The sequence below is a fragment of the Engystomops pustulosus genome, chromosome 4, assembly GCF_040894005.1.
Source record: "Engystomops pustulosus chromosome 4, aEngPut4.maternal, whole genome shotgun sequence".
NCBI lineage: Eukaryota > Metazoa > Chordata > Amphibia > Anura > Leptodactylidae > Engystomops > Engystomops pustulosus.
This window is the reverse complement of record NC_092414.1, coordinates 22,358,884-22,374,840: the sequence shown is the minus strand read 5'-3', so window position 1 is coordinate 22,374,840 and position 15,957 is coordinate 22,358,884. Positions and strand designations below refer to the sequence as shown.

The following is a 15,957-nucleotide window of genomic DNA, read 5'->3' as shown; positions in this document are numbered from 1 at the left end:
AGGGTTTATATTTTCAAATAGGTGTATCTTGTCACCATAAGGGCGGTGTATCTAACTGATGAAGCCCCGATTTCTCTGAAGAAAACCCTAACTTTGGTTGCCCAAACTTTTTCTATTGGGTGACATATAGCTGCATCAAGCCCACTGGAGTACCGGAGGATCCTTTGCCAGACCCAGGTTCAAACCCAATAATGAGCTTTCAAAGATTAAGCAGAAGACAAATGAATTTGGAGGCTACCAGAGGGTTTTTTTTTACTAGGGGTGGATGTAGTGTAGGAACACCTAGAATCATTTAATTAGCACCGGTCCAACACTGCCTACACCATCAAAAGACTATCCAAATGCCTTCTTCTTAAAGGGAACCATGTAAAAACGTTTGAGGGCATTAAACCACCCACAGGTCCTTATGGGACAGTGGTTTAGTGTCTCAAATTGCCTTGTATGTTTATTAAAGGGGGGGGGGTATATAAAAAAACATTAATACTTAACTCCTCATGAGTATTGAAGATGGGGTATTATAAAGGCTTCACGAGAGGAGGCACCGGCGCCAGATCTGCAGATGTGAGTCCAATGTTCATTGGACTCACATCTACGTAAGTATAAAAGTTAGCTTTTTCTACATTTTCCCCACATACAGCCTACATAGAGGTCGATTTGGGACCCTAAACCACAGGTCCATAAAGATAAATAGTTGGTTTAGGTTCCCAAGTCAACTTGACAGGTCCTCATTTAGTGGAAACGTAAAAAAAAAATAGGGAGGTACCAGGGCTATGGGTGGGGCATTGCTTTTAACTATATTTGGAGGTGTATTTTGTAACTTCTTAAGGTGTGGTCAATCATTAATGTAAAAAAAAAATCTACAAATGTAAGAAAAAATGTTTAAAAATGTAACAAAAGCAAATATAGGTCATTGCTCGGACAATTTTTTTTTGGGTGGGTGTGGTGATTTGGAGTATGTAATGCTGATATCATATGATAACATTACCATATGATTCATAATATATTAACACATGCTATTATTCCCTGATATGCCGTGTATACAGTGACACCATTACACGTATAGTGTATGTATAGAAATGTTCTAAGTATTGTGTATGAATCATTCTAAGGCCCCTTCTCCACTGGCGTTTTTCACGCGCGAGTTCTGCGCGTGCATTTGACGCTCAGAACTCGCATTGCACTCTGTCCCATTGTATTCAATGGGTCTTTCTCCATTAGCGTGGTTTTTAACGCGCGTGCTTGCGTTCGTTTGCACGCGCGTCAAAATCGCAGCATGCTCTATTTTTGCGGGTCACGCGCGTTTTTCACGCCCCATTCAAGTCTATGGAGATGCATCAAGAACGCATTGCACTCGCAATCATTGCAAGTGCAATGCGAGTGCAATGCGTTTTAAACGTAAGGGTTGCTAGGTGACCAGAATAACATTATTTCCCCTGCTCGCGATCGAGCATTTAATTAAAAAAACACAATGAAGAACAGTGAAGAATAGAATAAAAACATTGTACACAGTGAACACAGTGAACACAGGATCATTTAAGATAAAACACAGTGCAGAACACAGTGCAGAATAGATTACAGATGTTCGGCACATCTGCTTACTTGTCGGGAGATACGCGCGGAACGGTGCGAACAAAATAGCATGTGAAGAACAATATATATGTGTGAAGAAGACATTGCAGATGTATTTAAACATCTGCAATTTGTTCTTCACACACATATATATTGTTCTTCACATGCTATTTTGTTCGCGCCGTTCCGCGCGTATCTCCCGACAAGTAAGCAGATGTGCCGAACATCTGTAATCTATTCTGCACTGTGTTCTGCACTGTGTTTTTATCTTAAATGATCCTGTGTTCACTGTGTTCACTGTGTACAATGTTTTTATTCTATTCTTCACTGTTCTTCACATCTGCTAAATTGTCGGGAGATAATATACGCGCGGAACAGTGAAGAATAGATCGCCGATGTTTGCAAATTATCAGAAGACATTATTTTTCAATTAAATAACACATTTTAATCCCAAACCATGGTCCCTTTGAAATATGCTCGAGTCTCCCATTGAATCGCGCGTCAAAAATGCGCCGAAAACGCAAAAAAAACGCAAATTACTCCAAGGAAAAATGGAACAAAAACGCAGCCAAAACGTCAGTTTTTCACGCATTGCACCCGCACGTGAAACGCAACGCTAGTGTGCAAGAGGCCTTACCGTTACGATGATAATAAATCACTGACTAATGGCGCTGTTATCACATTCACTCCGCTCCATAACTAACCATTATCAAGTGGTCTCCAAAAGAAAATAATTTTTTTACATCAACGCCTCTTGTAGAAGTGACTCATTCATTACACGGACCTGGCAGTCAACCAGGAAAGCGCATAAGTGCAATTACACGTTTATGCATAGAATAATAATAAATAATAACATATATGGGCAAAAACCGGCATTCATGTAGAAATACAGCAATTAAAGGGTTAATAAATATCTAGCTTTTTTTTTAATACCAAAAACAGCGCCACCCTGTCTATAGGTTGCATCTGGTATTGCAGTCACCCCTTTTCAAGAGTTGCAGTACCAGAATCGGCCTATGAAAAAAGTTGGCACTGTTTTCATTAAAAAAAAAAAAGTAATGGTTAATTACTTTTAGTTTATTTAATATTTTGACAAAGTTTTCATAAATCCTAGCTGTTATTGAAAGGGTTTGTCCGGAAGATGAAAAACATGGCAAATATTCCAAAACCAGCGCTACGCCTGACCGTGGTTTGTGCCAGTATTGCATTGGCCTGAGTATGGTGTGTGCAGAGCTGCAATACCGGCACAAACCATGCTCAGGTGTGGCGCTGTTTTGGGGGGGAAAGAGTAACCATGTTTTTTAACCTCTGGACAACTCCTTTAAACCTATTTGGATCTATGACTTGGCATAGATAAGATCAATCTTTAAAGGTATATAGATTTTTCCCCAGAATCACCCATCCCGTGTCTGACATTGGAATAAAGTGAACTGCAACACCGTTCTCAACCTGTTTTCAGATTAGAGAGATATGGGTTTTTTTTTAAATTCTGGAAAACCCCTTTAAAGGAATCATCTACTTTTAGTTCCATAATCTATTAGCCTCCATATAAAGATGGAATACCCAACCACGTCCTATTATAATTTCCATGGCCATGGTCACGCTGTAATACCTAGCTTTGCCTTTAGGGGCACTGTAGGCAATTTAGAAAGTCAGCAGCTATCGGTAAGTTCAACTGTTCAAATATTTAGAATTTCAGACTATTTAAAAAAGAATTTTTTAAAGATATTCACAAAATATTTTTAAATATTTTTTCTCGTTAATTTCAGCATGTTATGTTTAATTATCTCATTCCGTAGATTAATAGTTCATATAAAGCAACATGCATGTTAATTTTTTTTTTTTTTAAAGAAAAGAACCCAGACTATCCGCAATATCTGCAATATTCTATATAATTTCCCAGGAATCCTCAAAATCTTAGATAAAACAGAAGAAAATTAACAAGCTGATCCGGTTTGCTAGTTGTAGAAAAGGCCGCATATCTTAAAAAGTAACAATTTCACGCCCTGGTGATCGGGGCCTTTTTACTGTCAGTCCTTGTTAATGCACTGTACACTCTCCACACTCAAAGGAGGGTTAATACACAGAAACCAGTAATGAGAACAGGACAGTGCGACGATATATCCAATTACGTAAGGCCTAACTAAAGAGCGGCGAAAAAGCCCCATACAGGAACTAATAATTCGCCACAGTACAACAACGGGAAGGAGAGAAGGGAAAATAATAAACAAGACAGAAATAATAGGTGGAAAATGTACAGAAAGTTCTGATGTGAAGTTTATGATCCGTTAATTATAATGACTTAGAGAATAGAGAAATATAGGAGAATGGATGGAAAATACATACAGGAGAGATAGATATGAGATAGATAGATAGATAGATAGATAGATAGATAGATAGATAGATAGATAGATAGATAGGAGATAGATAGATAGATAGATATGAGAGAGATAGATAGATAGATAGATAGATAGATAGATAGATAGATAGATAGATAGAGAGATAGATATGAGATAGATAGATAGATAGATAGATAGATATGAGATAGATAGATAGATAATAGATAATAGATAATAGATAGATAGATAGATATGAGATAGATAGATAGATAATAGATAGATAGATAGATAGATAGATAGATAGATAGATAGATAGATGGATAGATATGAGATAGATAAGATAAGATAAGATAATCCTTTATTAGTCCCACAGTGGGGAAATTCATATAATGACTTAGAGAATAGAGAAATATGGGAGAATGGATGGAAAATACATACAGGAGAGATAGATAGATAGATAGATAGATAGATAGATAGATATGAGATAGATATGAGATAGATAGATAGATATGAGATAGATAGATAGATAGATAGATAGATAGATAGATAGATAGATAGATAGATAGATAGATAGATAGATAGATAGATAGGAGATAGATATGAGATAGATAGATAGATAGATGATAGGTAGATAGATATGAGATAGATAGATAGTTAGATAGATATGAGATAGATAGATAGATAGATAGATATAGATAGATATGAGATAGATATGAGATAGATATGAGATAGATAGATATGAGATAGATAGATATGAGATAGATAGATGATAGATAGATGATAGATAGATAGATAGATAGATAGATATGAGATAGATAGATATGAGATAGATAGATAGATATGAGATAGATAGATAGATATGAGATAGATAGATAGATATGAGATAGATAGATAGATATGAGATAGATAGATAGATAGATATGAGATAGATAGATATGAGATAGATATGAGATAGATATATATGAGATAGATAGATAGATATGAGATAGATAGATAGATGATAGATATGAAATAGATAGATAGATAGATAGATATGATATAGATAGATAGATAGATATGATATGCAACCACTACAGCCATATACTCTTATACATATATATATATATATCCCTCTTTTCTCAGTAGTGCTAGATATAAAAACATAAATGACAACCAACCCCCGGACCCGTCTCCTATTACACAAGCTGCCATTTTTATGTAGACATAATTCAGATGTTGTGTATCGTTAAATGGGGATACAGTGGATTTGCTCGGAGCTGCGGCCGTTTCCTCCAGGGATTTTTTCACAGATTAGTTCCTTACACAGACCATTCCTACTCGTTGACAGACACATTCCATAAACCAGTGAGGCCGGTTGAGAAAAAAAAATGTAAAAAAAAAAAAACAACAATAAAAAAAAGTCAACTTTGGCCGGAGATATTCCACCTTCCAGCAGCCCGTAATATATTCCGTGCACGTCCCTGAATGTGGAGGTGCACAAACTCATTTACAATGTATTTATTAGGGGACGACTTGTCAGTGTCAATGGGCGGCTAATTAATTGCCAACGTCTAATTCAATGTGGCCACCAGGAGAAAAAAAATGGAGATTTGTTCACAAGCTGCCGTGTTTCTAATGACCTAGAGATGGATCGGGGGAGCGATCTCCGTTCCGGGTGAAAATGTAACGTAACACTGTTATGGAATCCATTTTTGAAAAAAAATTTAATAGTTTGTCAAATTATATACATGTTCATTAAAAAATAATAGTGGACTTGTTGGTTTAAAATTGAAGATAGAGGGTTACCAAAATTTTTAAAGGGGTTGCCCTAAGATAACTGACACTTATTTCCAAAATATGGCTGACTGCGGTAATTTTTAATTTGGGACAACCCCTTTAAGCTCCAATCACACCCTTTAAGATTGGATGACCCACCGATTTTTATACCCATCCAACCCTTTTTTGTTCCCCTTCTAGTATGTATAAAAGCATAGAATCCAGTAGCTGGGACAACCTGGGTCTCAAAGCCTTTGCCCATCTTGTAGACCCTTCTCTAGAACATTTTTAACACAATACTAAACATTCATGAGCTGAGATCCTTCTCCATAAATCAGCATCCTCCATTCATCACCAGCAAAATCCATAAACTGCAATACCAGGCACAGCCTATGGATCAGAGTGGCGCTGCTTCTGAAAACCTTTACATATTTCACATAAAATCAGACATTTTTTTTTAATTTTTTTTCGTTCCAAATTCTCCCACCACAAAAAAAGTACAATTTCTGTTTGTAAAAATACAGAAATACACAATTTAAATGATATTTTTGAACTCAAATTTTGAAAACAGAGGAACATATGTAGACGACGTGCACGTTATTATATAGTAATATAGCAAATCAAAGATAATGAATGGAACGATGAAATATATAACTCACTCACACAGATCACTGTCCATAAATGATGAAAGAGGTTTTTCAGGAGATCTCGAATACCCTTTGAGAAATAAAATGAAAGCGTGCTCCCTATTCCAGTAGTTCTGGTCTTCGAAATGTGTCCAGTAGGAATTTCATAGGACTTCTTTCCGCCATGTTGCTTGGACCATGGGATATCACTTCGTCTACGTCCCATGGTCCAAGTTCCACTCATTTGCCTTGTAGAACATCAGGTGCAGGTGTCGAAGACCAGAAATACCGGAGTGACCCAGGAACTGAGAACCTGAGTAGGGTAAGTAGACTTCCTTTTTCCTTTGCCTGTTCTTTAGACCAAAGGGTTTTCCAGAATTCCTAAAAACTTGAGTTAAAATAACGGAAATCTTATCATGAAGCCATACTGATGACTTCTTCATCAGGAAGTCCATGGTCCAAAGACATTAAAAACACAGGAAAAACACCAGAGAACACATTTAGCCAACGCTTGACCAGAAGTTAAGAGAATAGTCCGAAATTTCTCTTGGTGCAGGGCTTTGGTGCACACCTTGGTGCCAACAATTAGCCAACAAGCTCGGTAGACCTTCTCTCCGACCCCAAACATCCTTCCATAAGAAACTTAAGACATGACATACACCAAGATTACTTCCAAAATTGGCCTCCAATAAACCAACACCACCAGGGAATTCAATGCAAATAAATTCTGCAAGTTTTATAAAGGCATCGACCACCCAGTGCCGAGAAGACGGCCATTTTGTTGTAAGTTCCCAAAAATATATTCTAAGCTCAAGATGAAGGGTTGTGCACTATGTACAGTGTTCAATGGCCAAATAGTAAAGGTTTTAAGAACATTTTGTCATGGGAAATGAGGACACAAAATGACCTCTTAACATGTATGTGTAGGCAATGGGTGGTCTTTGGCCTGACTGTGAAAGCAGCAGTGACGGTCCCTTGTTTTTTTACAAAGGTAAATTCCCAAAAAGACCATTAACATTTTTTGCTGGTCTCCATAATAAAGGGAACTAGAGTGACTGTAGTCATTTCCGATGACAATGATGACTGTCCAGAACCGAAGGCCAGAAGAGTTGACAAATGGATGAGAGAGGAGGTGTAGCCATAGAATGAAAACTGGAGACAGTCCTCTTTAATACATGGGTGTGTCAAATACTTGCCACATTTTGGTATAAATGATTGTAGTATATATTGAGGGGGTTGTAGAAGGTCACACCCAGGCCCAGAAGCCCTCAGGGGACATAAGGCTCATCTCTTTATATGAAGAGCCCAGTACCTTATAGTTGGGGGACATCTACAGACTTTGCTTTGGGGTTGGTTCATTGGTTATCCAGCACATTGTAGCACATTTTACCCAATCCACAGAATAGGGGGATACATACAGATCGGTGGGAGTCCCAGTGGTGGATCACAAGAACGTGTGCACTGCTACTCTATTCATCTCTATAGCACTGATGGCGATGGAGTCAGGCAGAGTTCCATGTCTTGACCATCAATCTGGGGTAGAACAGACCCCCATTGCTGTCCCCTATCATGTGTGATGAATGCTTGACCTGCCATTCCATTCATTTGGGGAAATGTTTCCACCACTGGGTCCCCCACCGATCATCAAGTTGTGGATAGGTTATTACTTGTAGTGACTGGTTAACCTTTTTTAATGTAGAGTGGCTACCAGATGGGTAACGCCCCTGGAAGCCATCTTGAAAAATGTTCATCAAATATGGATTCTGATTTCGAAATGACTTTATTATGATAGAAGACAAAGTGACATCTCCAACTATAATTGTACCCATAGGTGAGTGTGTGTTTTGCGGTTGTACAGTAAGTTCCGATGATCGCTTTCCGAACCTTTACTAAGTTTGAGAAGCAATTAGAGATTGTCCTAGATAATGGGGTAGATGCCATAAATGGCATGGATGGTGTTACATGGCTGACTGCTCGCTCCTCTAACGCCACCGCGGTGCGCTATACCCAACCGTCGCTGCTGCTTTCATCTGCCCGACACCCACTCGCCGAAGCGGCATGGGGCAGGTGTTTCATTGTAATGAGGCTCAGCAATGGAGAAGAAATAAAGGCAGCTCCAACCTGTCAATAATCACCGGATCGGAGGGTGTCTCGTTCCGATTCCCACAGCTCTTCTTATCACAACAGCGACTGCGGAGGGAAAAAAAAACAAGAATAGGTTTCAGTAATATGGCTGTACTGCAAATTCTGCCTCATCGAGACAGCGGGATCAGATTGCAGCGACATTAGCGGCATCCTGCTACCTGGAAGCTGTGTCAGAAAACACGTTAAGGCCGCATGGGGGCTAATTACTTGCTGTAACCTCGTCCAGCACAGCTGCCAGCTTATTAGGCCACCGAGCCACACGGGTAAATGAGCAAATTGCCCTCAAAATACTGATTTTACGTCAAATTTACAATGATTTTCCATAAAGTAAGCGAAACGCTTATATTTCATTAAAAAATGTATTTAAAAAATGCTCACGGTGACTCTTGCCAGTTATGACCCAATACCCCATTTACACAAAGCGGTAAAAATTTGTACAGAAAATATTCACCATTTTCGTGTAATTTATCAGAATTTTCTTGCAAATTTCACTAATTGAATCCATGGTATGAAATCTCTATGTAAAGTGCAGATTTTGCCATTAAAAAAAACATAGGTTATGACCTATTTTCTTCTAGGGGAGAATATATTTTTGATAGATCATCCCAGGTATCTAGTTCACACATAAGTTTCTTAAAGGGGTGTTTGGGAGATTGAAAAACATGGCTACTTTCTTCCAAAAACAGCGCCACACCGGAGCATGGCTTGTGTTGGTATTGCAGCTCAGCTGTGTAGAAATGAATGGAGCTTATTTGCAATACCATTAACTACCCATGCTCAGGAGAGGAGCTGTTTTTGTAAAAAAGCAGCCATGTCTTTCAACCACTGGACAAACCCTTTAACTGTAGCACTTCACCTATAATCTCCATTCCAGCACCAGTGGTTCAGTCCCGACTCCTGTATGATAGTGGAATAGGAGCTTCAGGGACTTGCACTGGACTTCTGGTGCTGGAGTAAAGGGGGCATATAAGTTTATTATGATTATTTAACTACAAATATGACAAATATGTCATCAAGTACAAAATACAGAATGACCCACCTCATGTGAATGCCGCCATACCCCTGAGCAATTTGGTGTTTGTTCTTTTAAAATCCGTCCCTCCATTCAAAGGATATAGCCCCCTGAAGTTGTATATTAGCTCATAGTAGCGAGGGGGCGGTAACCTTTTATTTCCTCGGGGGTGTGTCTCCATGTGCTGTGAACCTCCCCCATGACTAGTATGCACTAAGTCACATATAATCTTCTGAGGGCTATATCTTTTGAATGGGTTAATGGATTTTTAAGGGACAAACACCAAATTGATTAGGTGCACAGCGGCACTTGGATGTGATATGTAATTTAGCTTTTTGTTTTCGGCGACTTTTTGTATGAACGGGACAAAAAAACGCCAGTAGTTCCGGCAGTATTGCAAAGCTGCTAAATATTCATGAACCAGATGAACAGATTTCGGAATTTTTTGGGTGGAATTAAAATACATTTGATACTAGTTTTAGGATACTACTAGTTCCAGGCATTCTATGGGAAAGAAAGGTATAACATTTAATATAGAGGACAAAATAGATCATGAAAAACAAAAAAAAGCTAAAACCAGAAATAGAGATTAATGGCTCTTGTAGTCACTCCTTCAAGATTTTCTGTAGAACGTGGTAATTCGGCCACCAGGACAATTGCGTATTTCATTAATCTTTACAGTGAGCTAAAACTATACACACAATGTACTTTACCCAAAGACTCATTTAGGGAAGTCATTTGTCCCTGTGACTAGAATAGTGGAAAGGACCTGACTTGTAATAAATAATGACTCCGGAGAGCGCAGCGCCAGCCTTGCCAAGGCTCAGCACTGACTTCTAACCTCAGCTACCCCCTGCCAGCTGGACTAATGCCACTCTATGCCCTGCAGAGTCCAACAAAGTCATCTCTATGGCCGTCCTTGATCTCGCACACAATGCAGCCCATTTCTACAAGGTTGCGCCATATGTGACACACAGAGTTGTGGATGGCCCCGTCCCTTTATGGCAGGGATGTTTATTTAAGGGATAAGGGAGATAGAGAGCTGTGTGTACGGAGCTGAAAAGTTTAGACCTGGTGCAAGGCATAGAGAAGGAATAGGATTACATTTTGGGAACGTTGAGCGGCTGCATGAAATAGTTACCCATAGAAGCCATAATGGTGGGTTTTTAGGTATTTCATTGATTTTAAGGATAATCAGTCATCTCTACTGACAGTAAATACTTGTATTGTTGTTCCGTTCCTCTGTTACTCTTCCTTAGTGTGTTGGGGGTGCGTCCTACTCCGGTCTAATACTAGATTGTGTATGGCCACAACCTATCTACTAGGAGATTGGTAACAACTGGAGTCAATTTATCAATAAAATCCAGGAGGAATAATAGAGGAACAACACAAGATATCTGGGAAAATATGATTCAGAATTATTACTTCATAGCCAATACAAATAATTACTGAAACAGACAGTCAAGGGAGGTGATAGATATTCTTTAAGTAGTTTGTATGTTCTCTCTGTGTTTGCGTGGATTTTCTCCGGGTCCTTCGGTTTCCTCCCACACTCCAAAACATACTGATAGGTTGATTAGATTGTGAGCCCCATTGGGGACAGGGACCGAATTGGCAAACTCTGTGCAGCGCTGCGTAATCTGTGTGCGCTATATAAATAAAGGAATTATTATTATTATTAAAGGGGTTGTACCAAGGTCCAACTGCTGGGATCCCCAACAATCATGAGAAAGGAACATCACCAATTAGGAGTATTAGTGTCAACATTAATTTGTGAAGCGATAGGTCAAGCATGCATCTTGCCACTGCATTTAATATTACAGGAGTACAGTAAATTGCTGAGAACAGCGCTCAGGTATCACCAGCGCTCTCATAGACAGTAAATGGGAATGCTTGAGATACCGAGTACTGTGCTCAGCAATTTCTGGTGCTTCCATAGCTTTGAATAGAGCGGCAGTACATATGATCAACCCTCGTTTTCATGATCAGTGAAAGTTCATTCTCGTAATTGGTGGGGGTCCCAGCAGTCACACCCCCAGCCCTCAGATAGGGGATAACGGTCAGGCTTTGTATAACCCCTTTAAATGAACATTCTTAAAATATATATAATGGGGCAGGTTCAGAATTTCTGAGGTCATGAGTAAAGTTATGGGGCCAACAAGGAGGCCAATACAGTTGGGTTGGCATCTTGATTCCCAAATAAATCAAACTAAGAAAACTTCCATCCCGTCAATTTGTGGTTCCCTCATACCCCATGTCCCCATGCAATTGCATTATGGGTAAAGCCTCCCTTTGCATTTATCAAAAGCTTTGCAACTATAATAGCAAAAGTGATGTCTTCATATATAACTAGGCTGATTTGCTCTGAATGACAACCCCTTCAAGAGCCATAATAGAAGCCAATTCGTCACACAGCTCTCTCAGAAACAGAGAAAATATTTTGAGTAGTTTACCAAAATTTCCCAGTCTCTTGCATCTACTTGAACCTTTGATCCTCTTACCTGTTAGTTAACTAACCAATCATCCCGCACCCGAAAAAACCCCACTGTGCATCTGAATTCAAGGCGCTAACCATAGCCATGTTTTAGTAGGCCATAAATTTCCTCCCTCTGTCACATAAATGCAAAGCTTTATTGTGCTGTTAGTCTTGACAGAAAGCCCTGCAGAAAGTTGTTTAGGGATTAAATCTCTAAAACAAGCCATTTCCAAACCGAGGGCTTCCAGTATTTCATGTCTGGTTACAGGGAGCTTCATCTTGGGGGGAAGCGGCTGTCTCTCACACCATATGGCAAATGGTCGTGCATAGCAATTAGCCGCCCTGATTAATGGTGAGCAGACTCTAATTTTATGCTCATAACCAAAGCTCCATTTGCACCTCTTGTGCAAAATCAGCACTTCCCCTCATCCTCTGATACCGTACTAACGCTTCTTACCTTCTCCGGGGGGCGAAAAGGGGGAGGTTTCTGACCCGTGTCAAATTCTGATGTATAGAAACTGAGGGACGTAATCATCAGTAATGACCAATTAAGAATCGATCAGTCAATATGAGCGCAGGTAGATGGGAAAGTGTGAACATTGCATTGTAAAATATATGGGATCTCAATTTTAATCCAATTTTATCAAATTTTCTAGTAATATTTTTGATTATTTTTTTCTTACTTAAGGTCCATTTTTATTACTTTCAATTTGTATCCTTATGTATTTTTTATCTCATTTGTTACCGAGCTTCTTTGATAAGTTGCACATGTTATTTTGAGTTGCCTTACATTACCCACAATTCCCTGTTTTATGTACGGTACAAATTCAGCTTGGCTGGCACCACAATGGTGAGACCCAAAGTGCCGATGTATGGTGTCTTCATATGGTACTATTGGGCACATTTATCATACGCTGGCACTAAGTGCGCCAATGTATAATGGTGCCCCTGCCCCTGGCACCTGCTCAATCTATAAATAGGCCCCGCCCTCATGACAAATGCCAGTGGGATATGTTGCACCGCCAGGCACTTCTGCAGAAATACCCTGTGCCGGCACACTACATGGCCCGACACTGCTCCCTCAACGCCCAATCGGTGTAGAGGGTGAAGAAGTCGCAAATCTTGGTTCTGCACCAGGAACTGACTAAGTCATGGCTTGAATACAGACATACAAACCGTGACAAATTCCTTAAAGTCTCTACGTAAGTATCCCTTTGTATGAGATCAAGGCCACCTAGAGGTATAGGGTGGCCCCTAGACTTCTAATGCCCGCTGCCTACATATTACTACAAATCTGCTGATTTCATCGGGTTTGGTCAAGCACCAAAAGTGGATATAGTCTCCCTATTCTCCGATGATGGCAGAAATGTGGTCAGATAAGCATTGGCCAGGTTGGAAACAAATTGCCTGATCTTTCTCTTCTGGAGAGATAAGTTAGCAGTCAGTAGTGTCAGATTGAGGTTCCTTCAGCCCAAGAGATGTAATTATTTTATCAAAACCAGGGAGTAGGCTCTTTTAGCCTCGAATTTGGGTTTTCTGCCGCTAGACCTCTTGGATCCAGTATTGGGATAAACTTGGGTCCCTGTAGGATTCTCTGATTCTCTAGACCTTCCAACACTGAAGTTTAGATGAGATATCGTGGCACACAGCAATCTTAAGTAATCTTGGTGATATAATATGCTGTACTACATGGATCTGTGCATGTTCTCTAAAGCTGGCCATCAAGAGGACAAGAGGATTGGGCCTGTTGACTCTGACATGCACATTCCTTTTCTCTTCTGGAATCTGTTGTTGGGCAACATTTGGAAAACTCACATTTGACCAGGCAGTAACATGCCAATTTGTGCAGGACTAACCAAATGGGGCCTTTCCAATTTTACCCAACAGCAAATATCAGAAGAAAAAGGATCATACATGTTGGTGTGAACATGCCCAATCCTTTCTGGGATAAGATGCAGCCAGAGTTTTCTATCACTTTCTTACTCCCCTCTATAAGTTTGGATAATGGGCCCCTTTTATTAACAGCATATAGTGAAAGGAATTAAAGAAACCAGATCTATGCAGCCCCCTAAAACATAAAAGTAAGACAGCACATATAATAAGACACCGTTATTATAAATGGCACATGGGGTGTATGTGTGTGTGTGGGGGGGGAGTCTGGTAAAAGATCTTACATTGGGAACCGGGAGCATACCATTATACTGGGGGGGAGGGGGATAAATTATACTAATATTATTATTTAACTTAATATGTAAATATATAATAATATTATTATGAACAATACATATATTAATAATTTATATCATTTATATATACACATTATTGCTATTATTATTATTAAAAATATTGCATATAAAAAAATAAATACAATAACTATTGAATAAAATTACGAATAGAATAAATTATAAAATATACTCATATTATTAATGAAATCACTTTTTTAAAATATGGTAATATATTATTTTAAAATGATTAATAAATAATAAATATATATCCCATTTACTATCCTATACATAAAATGATGTTTTCATTTTAATCCAGAGTAAAAAAAAAAAAAAAATGTCAAAACTCTAACATGCCGGAAATTATTTTACCACTGTTTGGCATTATACAGCACTGAAAAGGTTAAACAAATAACTTTGCCTGCGCAGAAGTGGCAGCTTTGTTTAATGCCTGGCCGCCAAGTAAATAAACAGCATTTCTTACCCGTCTGTAGGCAACGCGGAAAATGGTAATCTCCTGTATTAGCTGCCTGACATTTTAAATATGGCTTTTCTGTCTAAAGTATACTGTACAAATAGCGTAATTTGCCTTCAACAGCTTCATGATTCCCCCCGCTGAGAGCTGTGGATTTTTCTTTTTCTCTTCTTTGTATTTAGAAAAAGGAAAATCCAATCCATCAGTAAAGTAACCCAACAAGATGATAAACACTGCAAACCACACCAGGAGCAAGAAGTAACGTGATGCATCAGTGTGGGCGGAAGGGAGTGCGAGCACAAGTGGGAGCTAAGTGCCTGTCAATCACAACTCTTATTGTCCATCTATAGATATACTGCATGTAGTAGATCTGGGGGATATCCTGCTGGAAAGCACTAACTTATCCACATAAAATGCACACAAATGATTGTGATTATCTAGAAAATTGAAATGAGAAATGAGAAAATAGCCAGACAGATAAAATAGCTGTACATCAAATGATACATGGATGTAAAATAGACAGAGAAAGACTGGGGGAAATAGCTGTAGATAAATGAAACAGAAAAATGACAATGAGATAGATAGATAGATAGATAGATAGATAGATAGATATGAGATAGACAGATAGATAGACAGATAGATAGATAGATATGAGATAGACAGACAGATAGATAGATAGATAGATATGAGATAGACAGACAGATAGATAGATAGATAGATATGAGATAGACAGATAGATAGACAGATAGATAGATAGATATGAGATAGATAGATAGATAGATAGATAGATAGATATGAGATAGACAGATAGATAGATAGATAGATAGATAGATAGATAGATAGATATGAGATAGACAGATAGATAGATAGATAGATAGATAGATAGATAGATAGATAGATATGAGATAGATAGATAGATATGAGATAGACAGATAGATAGATAGATATGAGATAGATAGATATGAGATAGATAGATAGATAGATAGATATGAGATAGACAGATAGATAGATAGATAGATATGAGATAGATAGATAGATAGATATGAGATAGACAGATAGATAGATATGAGATAGATAGATAGATAGATAGATAGATAGATAGATAGATATGAGATAGATAGATAGATAGATAGATAGACAGGATAGATGGATGGATGGATGGATGGATAGATACGAGGGATATGCAATAGATAAATACATATCTGAACAATAGATAGATAAATAAACAGATACAGTAGATACAAAGATAGAGGAACAAAAAGTAGATATATGAACTATAGGGTAGGTGGGGAGGCCTTTATTTCAGATAGATAGACAACAGGTACATAGAAAGATAGA

At 38.5% G+C, this 15,957-nt stretch overlaps 1 protein-coding gene across 2 annotated transcripts in view; it reads right to left on the bottom strand.

Moving 5' to 3' along the window:
• EBF1 (EBF transcription factor 1) overlaps positions 1-15,957 on the bottom strand; it is a 288,238-nt gene that overhangs the window by 236,406 nt on the left and 35,875 nt on the right. For both annotated transcript variants that reach the window (XM_072145484.1, XM_072145485.1), the window contains exon 6: positions 8,411-8,479. In XM_072145484.1, the coding sequence (XP_072001585.1) occupies positions 8,411-8,479 (69 nt within the window). The remainder of the gene's footprint in view (positions 1-8,410; positions 8,480-15,957) is intronic.